Source organism: Olea europaea, chromosome 9, assembly GCF_002742605.1.
Source record: "Olea europaea var. sylvestris chromosome 9, O_europaea_v1, whole genome shotgun sequence".
NCBI lineage: Eukaryota > Viridiplantae > Streptophyta > Magnoliopsida > Lamiales > Oleaceae > Olea > Olea europaea.
This window is the reverse complement of record NC_036245.1, coordinates 11,600,267-11,615,966: the sequence shown is the minus strand read 5'-3', so window position 1 is coordinate 11,615,966 and position 15,700 is coordinate 11,600,267. Positions and strand designations below refer to the sequence as shown.

At 34.8% G+C, this 15,700-nt stretch overlaps 4 protein-coding genes across 6 annotated transcripts; 1 reads left to right on the top strand and 3 right to left on the bottom strand.

The window, feature by feature from the left end:
• Positions 1–394: 394 nt before the first annotated feature.
• On the top strand, positions 395–2,759 carry LOC111399682 (cell number regulator 8-like). Of its 2 annotated transcripts, XM_023027135.1 has the most exons (4): positions 395–848; positions 1,616–1,818; positions 2,290–2,534; positions 2,571–2,759. In XM_023027135.1, exons 1-3 carry the CDS (start codon positions 563–565, stop codon positions 2,527–2,529), a joined length of 729 nt encoding a protein of 242 aa, XP_022882903.1. In that variant the 5' UTR covers positions 395–562; the 3' UTR covers positions 2,530–2,534; positions 2,571–2,759. The 2 variants fall into 2 exon arrangements, with proteins under 2 accessions (XP_022882903.1, XP_022882902.1); XM_023027134.1 differs by having other exon boundaries at positions 2,290–2,759.
• A 3,228-nt stretch (positions 2,760–5,987) lies between these two features.
• LOC111399681 (L-type lectin-domain containing receptor kinase VIII.1-like) lies at positions 5,988–8,570 on the bottom strand. The gene has a single exon (XM_023027133.1). It carries the CDS (start codon positions 8,321–8,323, stop codon positions 6,158–6,160), a length of 2,166 nt encoding a protein of 721 aa, XP_022882901.1. The 5' UTR covers positions 8,324–8,570; the 3' UTR covers positions 5,988–6,157.
• A 2,496-nt stretch (positions 8,571–11,066) lies between these two features.
• Positions 11,067–15,193, bottom strand: LOC111399679 (peroxidase 21-like). 2 transcript variants are annotated; one of them, XM_023027130.1, is made up of 6 exons: positions 15,105–15,193; positions 14,612–14,760; positions 14,327–14,515; positions 14,025–14,181; positions 12,007–12,015; positions 11,067–11,611 (listed from the first exon to the last, which is right to left on the bottom strand). In XM_023027130.1, the coding sequence occupies exons 1-6, from the start codon at positions 15,166–15,168 to the stop codon at positions 11,205–11,207; spliced, it is 975 nt and encodes a 324-aa protein (XP_022882898.1). In that variant the 5' UTR covers positions 15,169–15,193; the 3' UTR covers positions 11,067–11,204. The 2 variants fall into 2 exon arrangements, with proteins under 2 accessions (XP_022882898.1, XP_022882897.1); XM_023027129.1 differs by having other exon boundaries at positions 11,069–11,611; positions 12,007–12,099; positions 14,109–14,181.
• LOC111399680 (peroxidase 21-like) lies at positions 12,419–13,300 on the bottom strand. The gene is made up of 3 exons (XM_023027131.1): positions 13,208–13,300; positions 12,715–12,863; positions 12,419–12,617 (listed from the first exon to the last, which is right to left on the bottom strand). Exons 1-3 carry the CDS (start codon positions 13,269–13,271, stop codon positions 12,423–12,425), a joined length of 408 nt encoding a protein of 135 aa, XP_022882899.1. The 5' UTR covers positions 13,272–13,300; the 3' UTR covers positions 12,419–12,422.
• Positions 15,194–15,700: the final 507 nt, after the last annotated feature.

Genomic DNA, 15,700 nt, shown 5'->3' with positions numbered 1-15,700 from the left:
TAAAATAACGTCCAAAAACTCAATTTTTTGAGTTAAAAAATCAGGCCCAAACATGCTCTAAAAATTATAAAATTAGTTAAAAGAGAGCAAAGACATTGGGTGGCTATATTGAAACGTTACATGAAATTGGTTAGTTATGGTAAAATAAAATAAAATTGAATGGTTACGATGATATTAAAAATAAAGTTGAATGATTGAATGGTCATAATAAAGTTAAATTTATTTTGGGAGTGATTTTGAGAATTGATTTTTTGACTGTTAAGAAAAAAGTGGGGTCCACTGTGAAAGATGAAGTCAAATATGACGATTGAAATAGTAAAATAACGTCCAAAAACTCAATTTTTTGAGTTAAAAAATCAGGCCCAAACATGCTCTAAATATAAATTTGGGTGACGATTTTATCCCATAATGTTAGAGGAGGAGAGGGCATTTCAAGAACCTGTATTTCATCTCTCCTGTACAAATTGCAATCCACGTCAAATTTCCTCAGCTCCAATTTTCCCAATTTTCCTATTTTGATAAAATTCATACAAATTTTTTTGCTTAAACTTTGCATTTGAAAATGGCGAATTCTGAGGAATCAAGCCCCCTTTTGCCAAACCAACAAGAAGAACAAATGATGCAGGCTGAAATGAAATCCGGGGTCACCGCTAAAACTACAGCTCCTCCGCATGTAGAGGCGGTGAAACAATCGCATACGGAGGTACCGATGGGCTGGCCTGCTGATGGGCTGCCTCTGAGCGTGATGGGTGAGCCCATGGCCATGATGCATAGGGCACAATGGGACTCCGGCCTCTGTGATTGTCTTGGAAGGAACGATGACTTCTGCAGCAGCGATCTTGAAGTTTGTGAGTTTTTCTTCTTCTTTTTTCATTGGAATTTTGTCTGTTTCTTGGGAAAGGGTACTTGATCTGATTCTTTGAATTTTAATTATTAATGAAAATGTTTGTTTCTTGGGGGAGTTTATTGGTTTTGGGTCATTGATTGATAATTATTAATTGGTAATTGTTGTAAAAATCAGCTAAAGTCCAGTGAAATTGTGGATATAAGAAAAATAATTGAGAACGAATTATCCAGAGAAAGAATGAGATTTGTTCCTAGGAAGCAAAAACTGATCATATGATCACACGCATCATGAAGCTCTTGATTTTGCACCCCTTCCAGCACTGAGCAGGGTCAGCCCCCATAGATGGTCTTAGGACTTTGCGGAGACTTTTGTTTTTGGTATAGTTGGTGGCAATAGCTTACCATGGCAGTGGTCAGTAGCTAGTCCTAGAGGATGACAAACTACACGAGGCAGTCTCCCGGGCCTGGTCACTGCTACTCCCTTTCTGGGAGGAACCCCTTCTCCCGAAGTTACGGGGCTATTTTATGGAATTCATGAATGATCTTTTTTCTTTTTAAATTTTTGGAAGCTGTTGATTCTGCACTGGATTTCTTGAAATATTTATTCGGTCACAGCATATTACATATCTTTCTTTTTACTCGTTCAATTTCGATCTTTAATTGTCTTTCAATTAGAATTTGTTCTAGGCCTTAAGATTTAACTATAATTCCTATGTTTCTCGTGGTGCATTATTTCTGTTTGATGACTATGATAGTGAGCACTGAGCAGGTTTATTGGGTAGTATGGTCCCTTGCGTGCTCTATGGAAGCAATGTCGAGAGACTTGGAGACACTCCTGGTACTTTCAGTAATCACTGCTTGCCATACACTGCTCTTTATTTGCTTGGGAATTCCTTTTTTGGCTGGAACTGTCTCGCACCCTGGTTTTCATATCCAGTACGTTCAGCCATTCGCCAGAAGTTTAACCTAGAGGTTAGTCTTCTTGTAAAATGTTCTAGCAACTCTGCCATGTGCAACGTACTGCTATAATCGACCTTGTAAAAGTTTAAGAGATGTTATGATTGACACCGAAAATCCAAAGCATGAAAAGGGGGGAAGATTTCAAAGTATCAATATGGGACATTACGGATGCTATGACATAGTTATATTATCATGGAAACCTATATTTGTTGCATTACGGCATCTCATAGAACAACATTAAATTATTTAACACGGGACTTTTACGGATTATGATTTGCTTTTGAGGACTTTTCTTTTAATACATTGCTCGATGTAGATCTTTATGTGAAACTTGCATGTTGTTCGAACTGGAATTGACTCACTTGAAAACCATGGCTAACTGATAAGCTATTATATTAGAAACCATTTTATGTAATTTTCATTTTCCGTCGGAAGAACCTTCTAAGGGATTAAAATCTGTTTGGTGGTCCGTTAACTGAACAGGGAAATTGCGAGGCGCTTGCTAGATCCTGTGGATGTTGTGGAAGCTTTATGGAGAATGATGTTCAACGTGAGCAATGCGAATCTGTCTGTGATTTTGCAACTCATGTCTTCTGCCATCTATGTGCCCTTTGCCAGGAAGGTCGTGAGGTTCGTCGCAGGCTCCCTCATCCCGGGTTTAATGCTCAACCAATCTTGGTCATGATTCCGCCTGGGGAACAGGCCATGGATCGTGGGGTGTAATGTAATTACGCGCTGGGCGTACAGGGTTTGCATATTCGTATTGTTTTGATACTATTTTTTTGAACTTGTGTTGAAATGTATAATGAATTTATGTTTTAGTCAATTAATTTGTCAAGTGAAAAATGTTGATACTGTATTGTCTCTGTTTAAAACGTGTAAAGTTACTTCTGAAGATACTTGTGCATGTTTGGATATTATTTCTAACTAGTTTTTGAACCTGTTTGAATAAATTTTCTGGAAGTACTTTATTTTATTTATTTATTTGTTTTTTTCCCTGGAAGGAGCTTTTAAAGAAAGCTGATCTAAGGTTAACCATCTGGAGCCGGATTCGCGCATGTGACAGTGAAATCAAAATCACATTATTCAATGTCTAAGTTATGGCATAATAATGTTCAGCTAATAAATTATAACAGGCTCGGTTGCAAGGAAATATCTATTTACATACACCAAAGATCCAACTTGAGCAATGACGATAATCATCAAAACTTGAACAGAAATTAACCAATTAATGAAAAAATCATCTGATAAATTGATTGCATGCATGATAAATCCTGAAATTTGTATGTTCCATTTTATCGATCACCGACAACTAAATAAACTCACCTTGAAGAGTTCTTCGGAAACAATTTTGCCAAAAATCATATTTTCTATGCTGTTTGGTTACCTGATTGATTTGTAAATTCTAATGTGAAGGCTAACCAACCAAAGGGCCATGGTAAATTCATTTTAGGCATAAGAACAGCAATTATATTCGAAATCTTTATTATATTCTTTATCAACGTTGTCATCCATTATTGTCAACAACAATTGTACAAGTAGATTAATTCGAAATGATTATATTGTGCCGTTTCACGTTGCTTTTGCTTACGTAGAAAGTACACCCCCATCTATATTTGAAGATCAATATTCCAAAATTAGATTTGAGGTTTATCATTTCAAACATTAGATATTTTATTTTAATTAATATTTTTACTGAATATATATACTTAATACACTTACATCATAAGCCTTAATTTTTTCCCACTCTTCTATCTCTATCTACATTTCTCCATTCTATCTCTATACCACCCATCGCCTCCAACAATCACGAACTCCTCACCTTTCCGTCGTCCTCACCCGCTCAGCCCCATCACCTCTCATCTCCTTTCCTGTATCTATATCTACATGTATCTCTCCTATTCTTATATATTGACCTATATTTTAAAAAAGAGCACGTTAAATAAATTTCAAGTGACGTTTTTTATAATAATAGAGACCTTTCCCTCTATTTTCAAAAATTTCAAAGATCTCTAAAGTTTTCTTTAGGTAGCGTATTCTTCCTATCAGCAAAAGGTAAATATTTATTTTTCATTTTTACTGTTTCGTTATTATTTTTCTTATTATTTATTAAGATGTAATTTTTCATACTTTTTTTTAAATTATATCTCTAAATGATTACAATAAAAATACTGCAGATTACTTTAAAATTCGAATTTGTTTGTTAAAATTCCAAGAACTTGGTCCAATCCCACGGTCGAGTTATGAATTTTTCCGATCCGGTCGATCAAAATGACTTAAGTTTAAAACTACAGTAATTTATAAGATTTTGTTAAAGCATTTTTCTCTAGGTTTATAAGAGATTACGTCGAATTATCATATGATTGTTTTCCACATGAAATTATTGGACCAACTTTTATGTTTATGAGAGAGGCCTAAAGCAAAATAGCAGAAACCTAACCATTGTTTGAGCATTTAAATGAAGCAGGTAGTGACTAGACGGATTGTAAATTGTGGTTCGGCGACATCCATAAACACATCGATCAATTCCAACATGGTACAATTACGAATTGGACCTACGAGCTAGCATTTACATTGGAAATATCTAACTTGTCCTTGTGTAATTGTTGTTGAGTTTGAAGTTAGGTATAGGTTGATGATTTCAAAGTAGATTTTCCAATTATTGTATAAAGAACATGAAGACGTCGTGATTTGTTATCGAATTTATGTGAAGGAGCTTAGTCGAATCTCATTTTGAGTTTAGGTTAGAAACCAAGCGTACAAGAAATTTGACATGATGAACTTGTGGGAATTTTTCTTCGTGATTTAATATTGATATAGATGAAAGTCATTAATTTAGGGAGGGATTAATGAGCGAGGCTCCTGTTTTGTGATGATTAAAATTAGAATTTTAGTAAATCTTGATAAAAGTTTATGAAATGTGAGATTGAAAAGTTGTGAATTTCACAAAATATGTAGTTAAAATTAATTGCTGACTTTGATTTGATACTAAATAGAAGCTTAACTATGATGATATTAGGAATAGATGACCAAGAAAAATTTAGATTCCACTTCCAATATTATATAAATAAAAATAATGTTATTTTAATTTGAAGAAACACTGTTATAAAATTATTTGAATGGATCTCAGTAACTTATTTTAACTTCTCAAAAATTATACCAAACAGCCTTAGCGATATAGCAAAAATATAAAATTCAACTACAGAATCACTTCATTTTCCCTTCATATCCATTAATCAAAGAAGCATGGGCCATGCTATATGGACAGGCCCCTGTCCAAACGAGTTTTATCCAAGAAGCATCAATGCAAAACCTAAAACGTCAACCTAAGTTTGCGTTTCTTCTATTGTCAATTATCGTTACACTTTGCTAAACCTCTACTCAAACTCTCATTTCTGCTTTTTGACTTGCAACTCTTTCTAAGAAAGCAACCACCCACCATCCTTCCAAAACAATTCAAGAAAATGACACCCACCATTTTCATTATTGTCTCCACTTCTAACTAATTGTTGACAAGGAAAATGAGCGTTACTATGTACTTTAATTAGAAATTCACTAGAGATCGACCTATAAGAAAAAGGTGTTCAAGCTAAGGTTCAATTTAACGATAAGAAGCAAAATCACAATCATAACTTCATTGTTTTTTCTATAACAACTTATCAAAAACAAAATGGCTACCGTTGACGATTGACACTTTATGATTAACTTATAAAAATTGAACAGAATAACTGCGTTATATATTGTTGAAAAATTAATAAAATTCTAGATTAAGTAAGGACATATTATTTGTTAGAGTTCGTGTATTAGTATTACAAAGATATCATTCAATTGGGCCCTTATTACTAAATATTTATCTTTCTATATAGATCACTAGACTAGAGTACGAAGTCCTAGTTAGTTGAGGTACAATGTTTGACATGGACCCTTGTTTCAACGTCCATTTTAAAGAGATTTGATTGATTGATGAATTGATTTCAACTTTAAATATTTAGGTCATCCTAAATTTACTTTGATTAATATAATATTACGCATAAATCAGAAAACTTTTCATTCTCTTTTAAATATACATTTCAACATCAATAACTATTTCATAATACACTTTTTTTAAATTAAAGAAACACAAACATGCCCTTAGAAAGTTGAACCATGGATAGTCGTTATTGGGAGTACAAAAGACAAGATGAGAATGGACAAAAATGCTATTATTGCAATCCAATCTTTGGACATACACAAACGTTATTGATTCTAAATACATAATAAAATAAATAAAAGAATTACATAAAAGTTAATTAATTAACAAAAGATGGCTGGAATAATCTCAAACTACACTCCCCGGTCAAATTTTCATCGATCAAACCAAGTCCATACCACCATTGCCGCCACCGGTAAAACTGTTTTCCGAAGAGGATGTGGAGAGGGTGATCATGGCATTCAAATCAGAAACACTGTCCTGCAATGTCATTAGAAGATGTGATGTGCTAAAACTCATGGTTGGCTTTGTTCTTGGGACAATTGGAATTTCCCCCTCTCCTACTAGCATTTGGACCACTCCCCTCATTGTAGGCCTAGCCATCGGATCCGGGTGGGAACATGCCAACCCGACCAACAACACCCGTGTCATCTCAGCCTCGTCGAAATCATTCCCCAGCCGTTGGTCAGCCGCCACCAGCAGCCGCCCTTCTTGATGCAAACTCCACACCCATTCCACCAAATTACTACTCACTCCAACTTTCCCTACACCAGTAACATCTTTCTCAATTGGCCTCCGCCCGCTCGCCACCTCTAGCACCACCGCGCCGTAGCTGAATATGTCGGTTTTCTCAGTCGCCCTTCCTGTTAACAAATACTCAGGCGCCAAGTACCCCATTGTTCCAGCAGCCACCGTTGCATCAGGGGATTTATCATGCTCAGTTTGCCTCGCCAATCCGAAATCCCCTAATCTTGCAGTGAACCCTTCATCCAACATAATATTACTAGTCTTAATATCTCTGTGAATCACTTGATTTTCACATTCTTGATGCAAGTAAGCCAAGGCAGAAGCCACCCCGAACAAAATTTTCCTCCGATGAGGCCACGACAAGATCATCCTCGACTCGAATAATGCCTTATCAAGACTTCCATTAGGCATCCAATCATAAACTAACAAAATTTCACCTTTCTCATGGCACCAACCTTGGAGCCTAACAAGATTTCTATGCCTAAGAGATCCAATTATGGACAATTCGGATAAAAATTCCGTCTTCCCCTGTCCGTTATGACTACACCTCTTCACCGCCACTACATCACCGGTGGCCGGCAATACCCCCTTATAAACTGTCCCAAATGCACCGTAACCGATAATTCGGGTTGAATTGAACCCTTTAGTGGCAAATTTTAGCTCCTTGTAGCTAAATTCTTTGGGCATTTTGATCACATCGGAAGCCAAAGTCTCAGATTTTTTCACCCGCTTGAATTTCTTGTTGTATGCCCAAATTACTACCAAAGTGCAAAATGCCAGAAAAAACGCGCCGGCGGTTACTACCCCGACAACAGCCCCGGGACCTTCTTTGCACAACTGCGAGTGACACTTCCCACTAGTTTTGCTCTCATGCGACGCCGTACTATTAGCAGCAGGTGCTAAAGCAGGTGGCGGCGGGTTCGCTGTATTCGCCGTCGGGTTCATTAGAGTAGAGGTTGGCGGCGGAGGTGGTGTCTCCGGCGCCACCTCGGAATTGGAATTGGGATTTTCTTCGAAGGACGAACTGAAACTCCACCATTCAATGCCGTGAATCTCTGTGCTCCCCTGAGTAGATCCGGAGAACCCAACAAACATGAAATCATTAACTACGTACTCGTTGAGATCAAGAGGTGCTGAGATAATGGGCTCTTTTGGCTTCAAATTAGAGTACGATACGTAGACATTGATTACCCGAGTTGACCCGGAGTAGTCGACCCACGAGTTAATCAGGTCACCGCTCTTGAGATCGACGCCGATGGTCTCTAAATCACCCACCGGGTTTGAAACCATTGAGTTCAGATCCAACCCCACGTGATTCCCGTTAATGTCCTTGAATTCAACGTCCATTAAGGTATCAAACTCCACCGCCACGACGCCGCTATGGACCCCTTTGGAGTCCATGACACCCAAAAATCCACCCGCATCACCCACCGTCTGGTCGTCCGGCGAAATCACAAAAGCCAAACCGCCTCCAATGGAGGACGGATTCAAATTCATCACGGATAATGAGAAGAATGTAGAAAAGCTCGCCGGATTCTCTGTCCCTGGCTGCCGGAACCTGATGGGTTTGGAGTAAAGAATCCTTCCGGCACCGGAATTCGGAACGGCCAGATCACGCGTAAGCCGCAAACTCCCATTGTTCCAGTGGGCGTCTCCGAGTAGCTTCAAGCTCGTCAGTGTAAGCGTTCCAAAATCAAATTCAGTTTCGGAGAAAATGCCACCAGTGAAAATCAAAAACAGAAAAGCATTCACCAAAATTCTTGAGAAAAGCCTGCCGGAAAATGACATCATTGCTGACATACAGAACAACCCATCAGAGGAAAATGAACTCTTTTTTGTATCTAATGCATAGCCAATCAAAAAGATCTGCAAAACAGATACAGAGAAAGAGAAGAAAAGGGAGAGAAAAAGATAGTTTTAGAGAAGAAATCCAGGGAATTAAGAAGCAATATAAAGAAACATACAAAAATTCTGGAGATTAGAATCCAAAGACAGATAGAAGAAAACATGTGCCTGACACGTGTTAACTCTAACGGTTCTAATAATTTTTCTGTGTCATAAAATATTTCTTTTTCAGACTTTCGTAGGAAACTTTGATATACTGCCACGAATTCGTGTGTTCCGACGTATGCAGATCATTTTTATAATATGAATATTTAACAAAATTTGATTAACTGTTAAAATATATATATATATATATATATATGAGAACGTTCATCCTCCATAAAAATTTTACAAGTATTTTTGACAAATAATCGTGACCTTTAATTAAGCAAATTCTACGATTAGTATCTCATGGATCTCAAGTGATTATAACTAACTCTCTCATGATCCTAACGAAATACATACTGATCGTACGATTTGTTTAAATTAAAGATCACAATTATTCGTAAAAAATATTTGTCAAATTCATGTGTAGAAAGAACACTTCCATAATATATATATATATATATACTTGAAAATTATCATTATTATACTTGAAAATAGGCTTTGTCATTGACTCCATAGAACCAATTTATCCTTCACTTTATTTTTACAGTCCTCTTACGAAATGTGGGGCCCTCAATTATTTTAAACACAAAACTCGCATTTTTCTCTCTCTTTTTTCCTTCTTTTTTAGGGTTAGATTTTCGTGGATGAAACCTAACTTTAAGACATCGATGTAATAAAAAAAATTTCATTTTCAGCGTCAAGCAACTTTTTGCTTAATAATTATGTACTCTTAAATAGTTTAATAATATATTGTTTCAAAAGTGTGATTAATTCAATTAATTAATTCTCTTGGTTATTATCGATGTTTGTATCAATTGAGCTCTTATTTTTTACTCAAAGAATTTCTTTAATCAAATGAAGAACTGTTAATTTTTTTCTCAAAATACGATAGAAATATATTATTAACAAACAGGTTCTAATTATAATTTGAGACAAACATTTTTCATTATAATGTAAAGAAAATCCAAAGAGAAGTATATATAATCTATTTAATTAATAATTAAATTTGAGGGTTGAGCTTTTTCAAAAATGAAAATAATTATCGATCTACCTCGTATTAATTGGTTAATAATTGCAGTTTTCACAATATGGATCGAAGTTCCAGAATTGGTATTTACTGTTAAAAGGAAGGGGAAAAAAAATTATGTCTAGCAAGTTAAGCTCTTGTTTGACAACCATTAAGTGAGAAAAAACATTTTTTGAGTAGTGATTTTTAAGAGAATATATATTTAAAAAATAGGAAAAATTTTAAATTTACGTACAGAATATTTATTATATGAATATGTGATTGAAAATGAATATATAAAAAAAGTGTTTAAAAATAATGATCGGCAAACGAGATCTAAAATATGGCTCCCAGTAGTCCTCCACCCTTTCCAAAAACATCAAATTTTGAGACGACAAAAGTAAATTATGTTGATCACTGTTTGGTTGAAACTTGAACATAAAAAACCGAAGAAGCATCAAGACAAAACCAAATCCATTCTTAAAACACAATTTTTAGAGAATGTTTGAGCCTCATTTTTTATTTATTTTTTTTTTTTTCAAATAACTTGTTTGACAAGGACTCAGAAATGTTAGTGGATAATTTAGTCAACAAAGACACTGTGTGACAGTTCATATTAGCTGCTAGCTAGAAACCAAGAATCCAATGACAAGTATCTTTCAACTCCTAATTATTTTGTTGATTAAAATTCAAATTTTAATTTAAACGAAATTCAACAATTAATTTTAATTAAATATTTTATAATATTTCTAATTTTTCAATCATATATTTTATCAATTTTATCAAAATTTATTAAAATATATCTAATTTTAATCCCAGCAAACTGGGACTAATTGAGACAATACTGTACTTCTAATTTGATAAACTAGTACTTCTTAAGACTCCATGAAATATGAATGTAAAACAAAATTAATTTATTATTGTGTATAAACTATTAAAATAAACGCTAATAACATTGATGTCCTTATATATTATCATTGTTTGTGGTATTGTAATTTTTTTTCCATAATAAATATTATTTGTCCCTATTTGATTTCATTTTAAAAATTTATTTGTTCTCAAATTTGTTTTTAATCGCATATTTTATTAGATAAATAACTTTTATCAATTATTCAAACACATATTTCATTAACTTTTATTAAAAGCTACTAAAATCTGGAGTTTTAGCTAAACCATATGGGGCCTAATTTAATTTAGTTAGACTTAAATTTGATATTTTATCTATAGATATTGAAAAAGTTAAAAAGTAGAATATAAAATCAGTTTTTCTTAAGTTCACCAAATATTTAGAACAATTTTTTTTATTGGGCTTTAAAATCAATCACAAAAGGGACCTTAGTGATGTCGGGCGTTTTCTTTATTATTATTATTATTATTATTATTATTATTTTGGAGACCAAGGAGAATTGTGTAACTTCGAAGGATTTTAATTTTTTTGTTTAGGAAAATTTAGTAGTTAAAAACTTTTAAATTCGGAAAAATTTTGAACTGTCACTTCTGGATTTTGAGACGGTTGAACCAGTCTTCTTTAATAGAAGGTTAAGATATTTAAAAGTTGTGTTGATTAGATTCCACAAGATTTATTTCTTCATCAAAAAGTCTAATACATGAATATTCGTGTCGAGAAAGTGTGAATGACAGCAGTAACTTTTTCTATAGCAGTAATAACAAGAAATTTTGTGTTCAATTTCTGTTCACGTATCGACAATCCCTTCTGATCTCTCCTTGCTCTTCTGTAAGTGGATTATTTTCTGATAAAATGAGTAGAGCCTTGGAAAATTGTTCATGAAAATAAGCATTGTCAGCAGCCATCTTCTTCACAAAAGGATACGTATCAGGATCAGAAACTAGCTGTTGATCAACTAGCAAGAGTCCTTTGTGACTCAAAATATTCTTGTAGTACATATTATCGAGCAACATCGGAGTAATGCGGTCGTTTCTTGCATATTGGACTGCTTTCGGGTTGGGTTCCGGGGAAGGGCACCGGCGTTTGAGGTAGTTGGCGTACTCAGGGTCTAAGGTTGGATCCACTGTTGGGTAGATTCTGTGAACAATGTTCGTGCAGTGAACTCGTCCTATGGAGTGAGCACCTAAAGAAAAATAAATAAGTTTACTCCTATATGATATATGCATGTGTATAAACCAGGAAAACGTTCCTATTATGATCTTGTACACTGTTGGTTAAATAGTGATAAATTCAAGAATTCAGGTGAGCTTGGACGGATCCATGTGCGGACGGGTGGCAGTCAAGTGACCGCCCAATATAAAGGGAAAAAAGTCCGACGGAGCCAGCATGGACGGCCAAAGGGGCTCATTGGGTGCTGGCTAAGCGCCTACATTTGTGGACAATTTTGTGCATTGACTATGCTGTCATATAAAGTGAGTTTATAAACAAAAAGAATTTCGAAAATTAATATAAACACGTGTATAATAATATATACACGGTATTTACGTCTGAGAATTCGAGGGGTCAACGGGTGCGTACCTAGAAGAGCTACTGTTCCTTCAGTATCAATACCAATTGATTGGAATCTCGAAAGAACTGAAGGGATGCTGTCATTGTGGTTGGGGATGAAATCTTCGACTTCTGCTATATAACTTTCCTTGCTATCCTTTCGACGTGTTTGGTTGAAACTTGAACATAAAAAACCGAAGAAGCATCAAGACAACCAAATCCATTCTTAAAACACAATTTTTAGAGAATGTTTGAGCCTCATTTTTTGTGTAGTATGCATTTTGAAATAGTGGATTGGTGGAGAATGTGTGACTAAATATTAAGAAAATTTTTTAAATTTGTGTGTAATATTAATTTATTATAAATAAATAAATAAATAAATAAATAAATATATATATATATATATATATATATATATTTTTTTTTTTATACAAGCAAAATAAAATTTATACCAAGACAAAACCGTCTCTTGCTGAAAGAGCCACAATATCAGCACAAGAAACTTTTATGGGACATTCCTTCTCAAGGGCCAATTTGATCGTGTTTATGTACTTAAAATTCCTCATTCCAAAACTTCTTGATGATGTCTTCTCTGATTTGATGCCGTTTGCAGTGTCCAACAATAATGATGCATCGCATGACTACAATAAAGTCATCATGCAAATTATGTCTGTCGAACTTGTTGGAAAAGAGACGAGTAGACCAAAATTAACATGTTCGGTTGAGAAATGTCATTACCTTAACAATACAATCATGAAAGAGATTTCTGATCCATGAAACGGCTGTATTTCCGTGCTTATTGTACAAGCCGATGACTTGTTCTTCGATGATTTCTTCAGCTCTTGGGCAACTCTCTGAGTAATAATTCAACTGCAGTTCGCTCTTACCTTCACAAGAACATATTAGTATCACTACTCGGATTTCTCAAGAACAACTATATATTCACACACGTTCTAAAGAAGGCTTTACACGATCAATACGTAAATACATGACACTTAGGAATATTTGGTAAATTAGATTGAATCAAAACCGTATGCATTCTAGCATTCCTCAAACAATATATATCGAATCGAAGGTGCTCGGTAACAAGAGGCTCACTCGATGATGAAAAAACACACATGTCACAAGACTATCTAACAGTTTAATGTACGTTTACACGAAAACGACTGAAATATTTGCAATTTGACCAAAGGTGAATAAGTGAAACAAGTTGCTGGCATAGAAAACATACCAGAATACAACTGTAAGAGAAACAGTAATATCTGAAAAATGGAAATTGGGACAAGAGTGGCCATTTTTCTTAGGATTTAGGCTCTTCAACTCTATTTGATATACCAAGTGACAGTTGAACCTTATATAGGACTGGATTTCGTGGGCGCACGATGGAAATTCCAGGTCTCTTCCCACTAAAAGCCTCTAGTTTTGACTTGTCGGCTAATATTCTCACCATGCGTGAGAATTGAGGCCCACAAAAGTGTGAATTAAGTTGTGGTTATGCCATTACTTAGCGGTCTTAATGTTGTTGAATGCACCATCAATAATAATACTTGATACAACATTTCTAATATCCTAACTTTAGTTCTTAATTTGGTACAAAATGCTGGTTATACGTCTTTCTTGTTTTATTATGTCTAGTACTATTCAGTTAACATATCAAACATGTCTGATAAGATATATACTAAATTTGTTTCGATCCACATCACCCTAGTTATTTAACTAAGATTAAAGGTATACTCTAAATGTTAATTTAACATACTAAACTCTTCTTATATGTATCTACTGAATTTGTTCCAACCCACATCACCCAAGTTATCTATCTTGGACTATTGAGAATATAGTTATGCTTAGAAAACAAGGTATCTTTATCAGAAAGGATAAAATGTATGGTGGATCAAAACTTTGTCACTTTGCACAATTGGTGGTGGAATATTAATTAATGAACTAATTACACAAATTGGGAAGAATTGTGACAATCACTTGTATCCACCAAAAATAAATATGTGCACGCGCAATGATTAATGCCTGGAATGGAAGAGTAATGTAATTGCCTACTGTTCCTTCAGTATCAATACCAATTGATTGGAATCTCGAAAGAACTGAAGGGATGCTGTCATTGTGGTTGGGGATGAAATCTTCGACTTCTGCTATATAACTTTCCTTGCTATCCTTTCGACCAGTCTTCATCTCGACTCGTGGCCCACCTAACTATAACACGAGATGTCACAAAAGCAGGCAAAAATCCATCATATATAAAATGTATTTCGGGGCTGTTTTCACAGTTTTTTTTTCACTCGAAATCAATGGACTTAGAACTAGAAATTTAAACATACAAGCAAAATAAAATTTATACCAAGACAAAACCGTCTCTTGCTGAAAGAGCCACAATATCAGCACAAGAAACTTTTATGGGACATTCCTTCTCAAGGGCCAATTTGATCGTGTTTATGTACTTAAAATTCCTCATTCCAAAACTTCTTGATGATGTCTTCTCTGATTTGATGCCATTTGCAGTGTCCAACAATAATGATGCATCGCATGACTACAATAAATTCATCGTGCAAATTATATCTGTCGAGCTTGTTGGAAAAGAGACGAGTAGACCAAATTAACATGTTCGGTTAAGAAATGTCATTACCTTAACAATACAATCATGAAAGAGATTTCTGATCCATGAAACGGCTGTATTTCCGTGCTTATTGTACAAGCCGATGACTTGTTCTTCGATGATTTCTTCAGCTCTTGGGCAACTCTCTGAGTAATAATTCAACTGCAGTTCGCTCTTACCTTCACAAGAACATATTAGTATCACTACTCGGATTTCTCAAGAACAACTATATATTCACACACGTTCTAAAGAAGGCTTTACACGATCAATACGTAAATACATGACACTTAGGAATATTTGGTAAATTAGATTGAATCAAAACCGTATGCATTCTAGCATTCCTCAAACAATATATATCGAATCGAAGGTGCTCGGTAACAAGAGGCTCACTCGATGATTAAAAAACACACATGCCACAAGACTATCTAACAGTTTAATGTACGTTTACACGAAAAAGACTGAAATATTTGCAATTTGACCAAAGGTGAATAAGTGAAACAAGTTGATGGCATAGAAAATATACCAGAATACAACTGTAAGAGAAACAGTAATAACTGAAAAATGGAAATTGGGACAAGAGTGGCCATTTTTCTTAGGATTTAGGCTCTTCAACTCTATTTGATATACCAAGTGACAGTTGAACCTTATATAGGACTGGATTTCGTGGGCGCACGATGGAAATTCCAGGTCTCTTCCCACTAAAAGCCTCTAGTTTTGACTTGTCGGCTAATATTCTCACCACGCGTGAGAACTGAGACCCACAAAAGTGTGAATTAAGTTATGGTTATGCCATTACTTAGTGGTCTTAATGTTGTTGAATGCACCATCAATAATAATACTTGATACAACATTTCTAATATCCTAACTTTAGTTCTTAATTTGGTACAAAATGCTGGTTATACGTCTTTCTTGTTTTATTATGTCTAGTACTATTCAGTTAACATATCAAACATGTCTGATAAGATATATACTAAATTTGTTTCGATCCACATCACCCTAGTTATTTAACTAAGATTAAAGGTATACTCTAAATGTTAATTTAACATACTAAACTCTTCTTATATGTATCTACTGAATTTGTTCCAACCCACATCACCCAAGTTATCTATCTTGGACTAT

Coding starts and splice junctions, on each gene's coding strand:
- LOC111399682 (XM_023027135.1), top strand. CDS start 563: ATGGCGAATTCTGAGGAATCAAGCCCCCTTTTGCCAAACCAACAAGAA. Junction 849..1,615: donor CAGCAGCGATCTTGAAGTTT/GTGAGTTTTTCT, acceptor AGCACTGAGCAG/GTTTATTGGGTAGTATGGTC. Junction 1,819..2,289: donor GCCAGAAGTTTAACCTAGAG/GTTAGTCTTCTT, acceptor TTAACTGAACAG/GGAAATTGCGAGGCGCTTGC.
- LOC111399681 (XM_023027133.1), bottom strand. CDS start 8,323: ATGTCAGCAATGATGTCATTTTCCGGCAGGCTTTTCTCAAGAATTTTG.
- LOC111399680 (XM_023027131.1), bottom strand. CDS start 13,271: ATGGCCACTCTTGTCCCAATTTCCATTTTTCAGATATTACTGTTTCTC. Junction 12,864..13,207: donor TCTCTTACAGTTGTATTCTG/GTATGTTTTCTA, acceptor GTTCTTGTGAAG/GTAAGAGCGAACTGCAGTTG. Junction 12,618..12,714: donor TTCATGATTGTATTGTTAAG/GTAATGACATTT, acceptor ACTTTATTGTAG/TCATGCGATGCATCATTATT.
- LOC111399679 (XM_023027130.1), bottom strand. CDS start 15,168: ATGGCCACTCTTGTCCCAATTTCCATTTTTCAGTTATTACTGTTTCTC. Junction 14,761..15,104: donor TCTCTTACAGTTGTATTCTG/GTATATTTTCTA, acceptor GTTCTTGTGAAG/GTAAGAGCGAACTGCAGTTG. Junction 14,182..14,326: donor CAAGAGACGGTTTTGTCTTG/GTATAAATTTTA, acceptor CTCGTGTTATAG/TTAGGTGGGCCACGAGTCGA.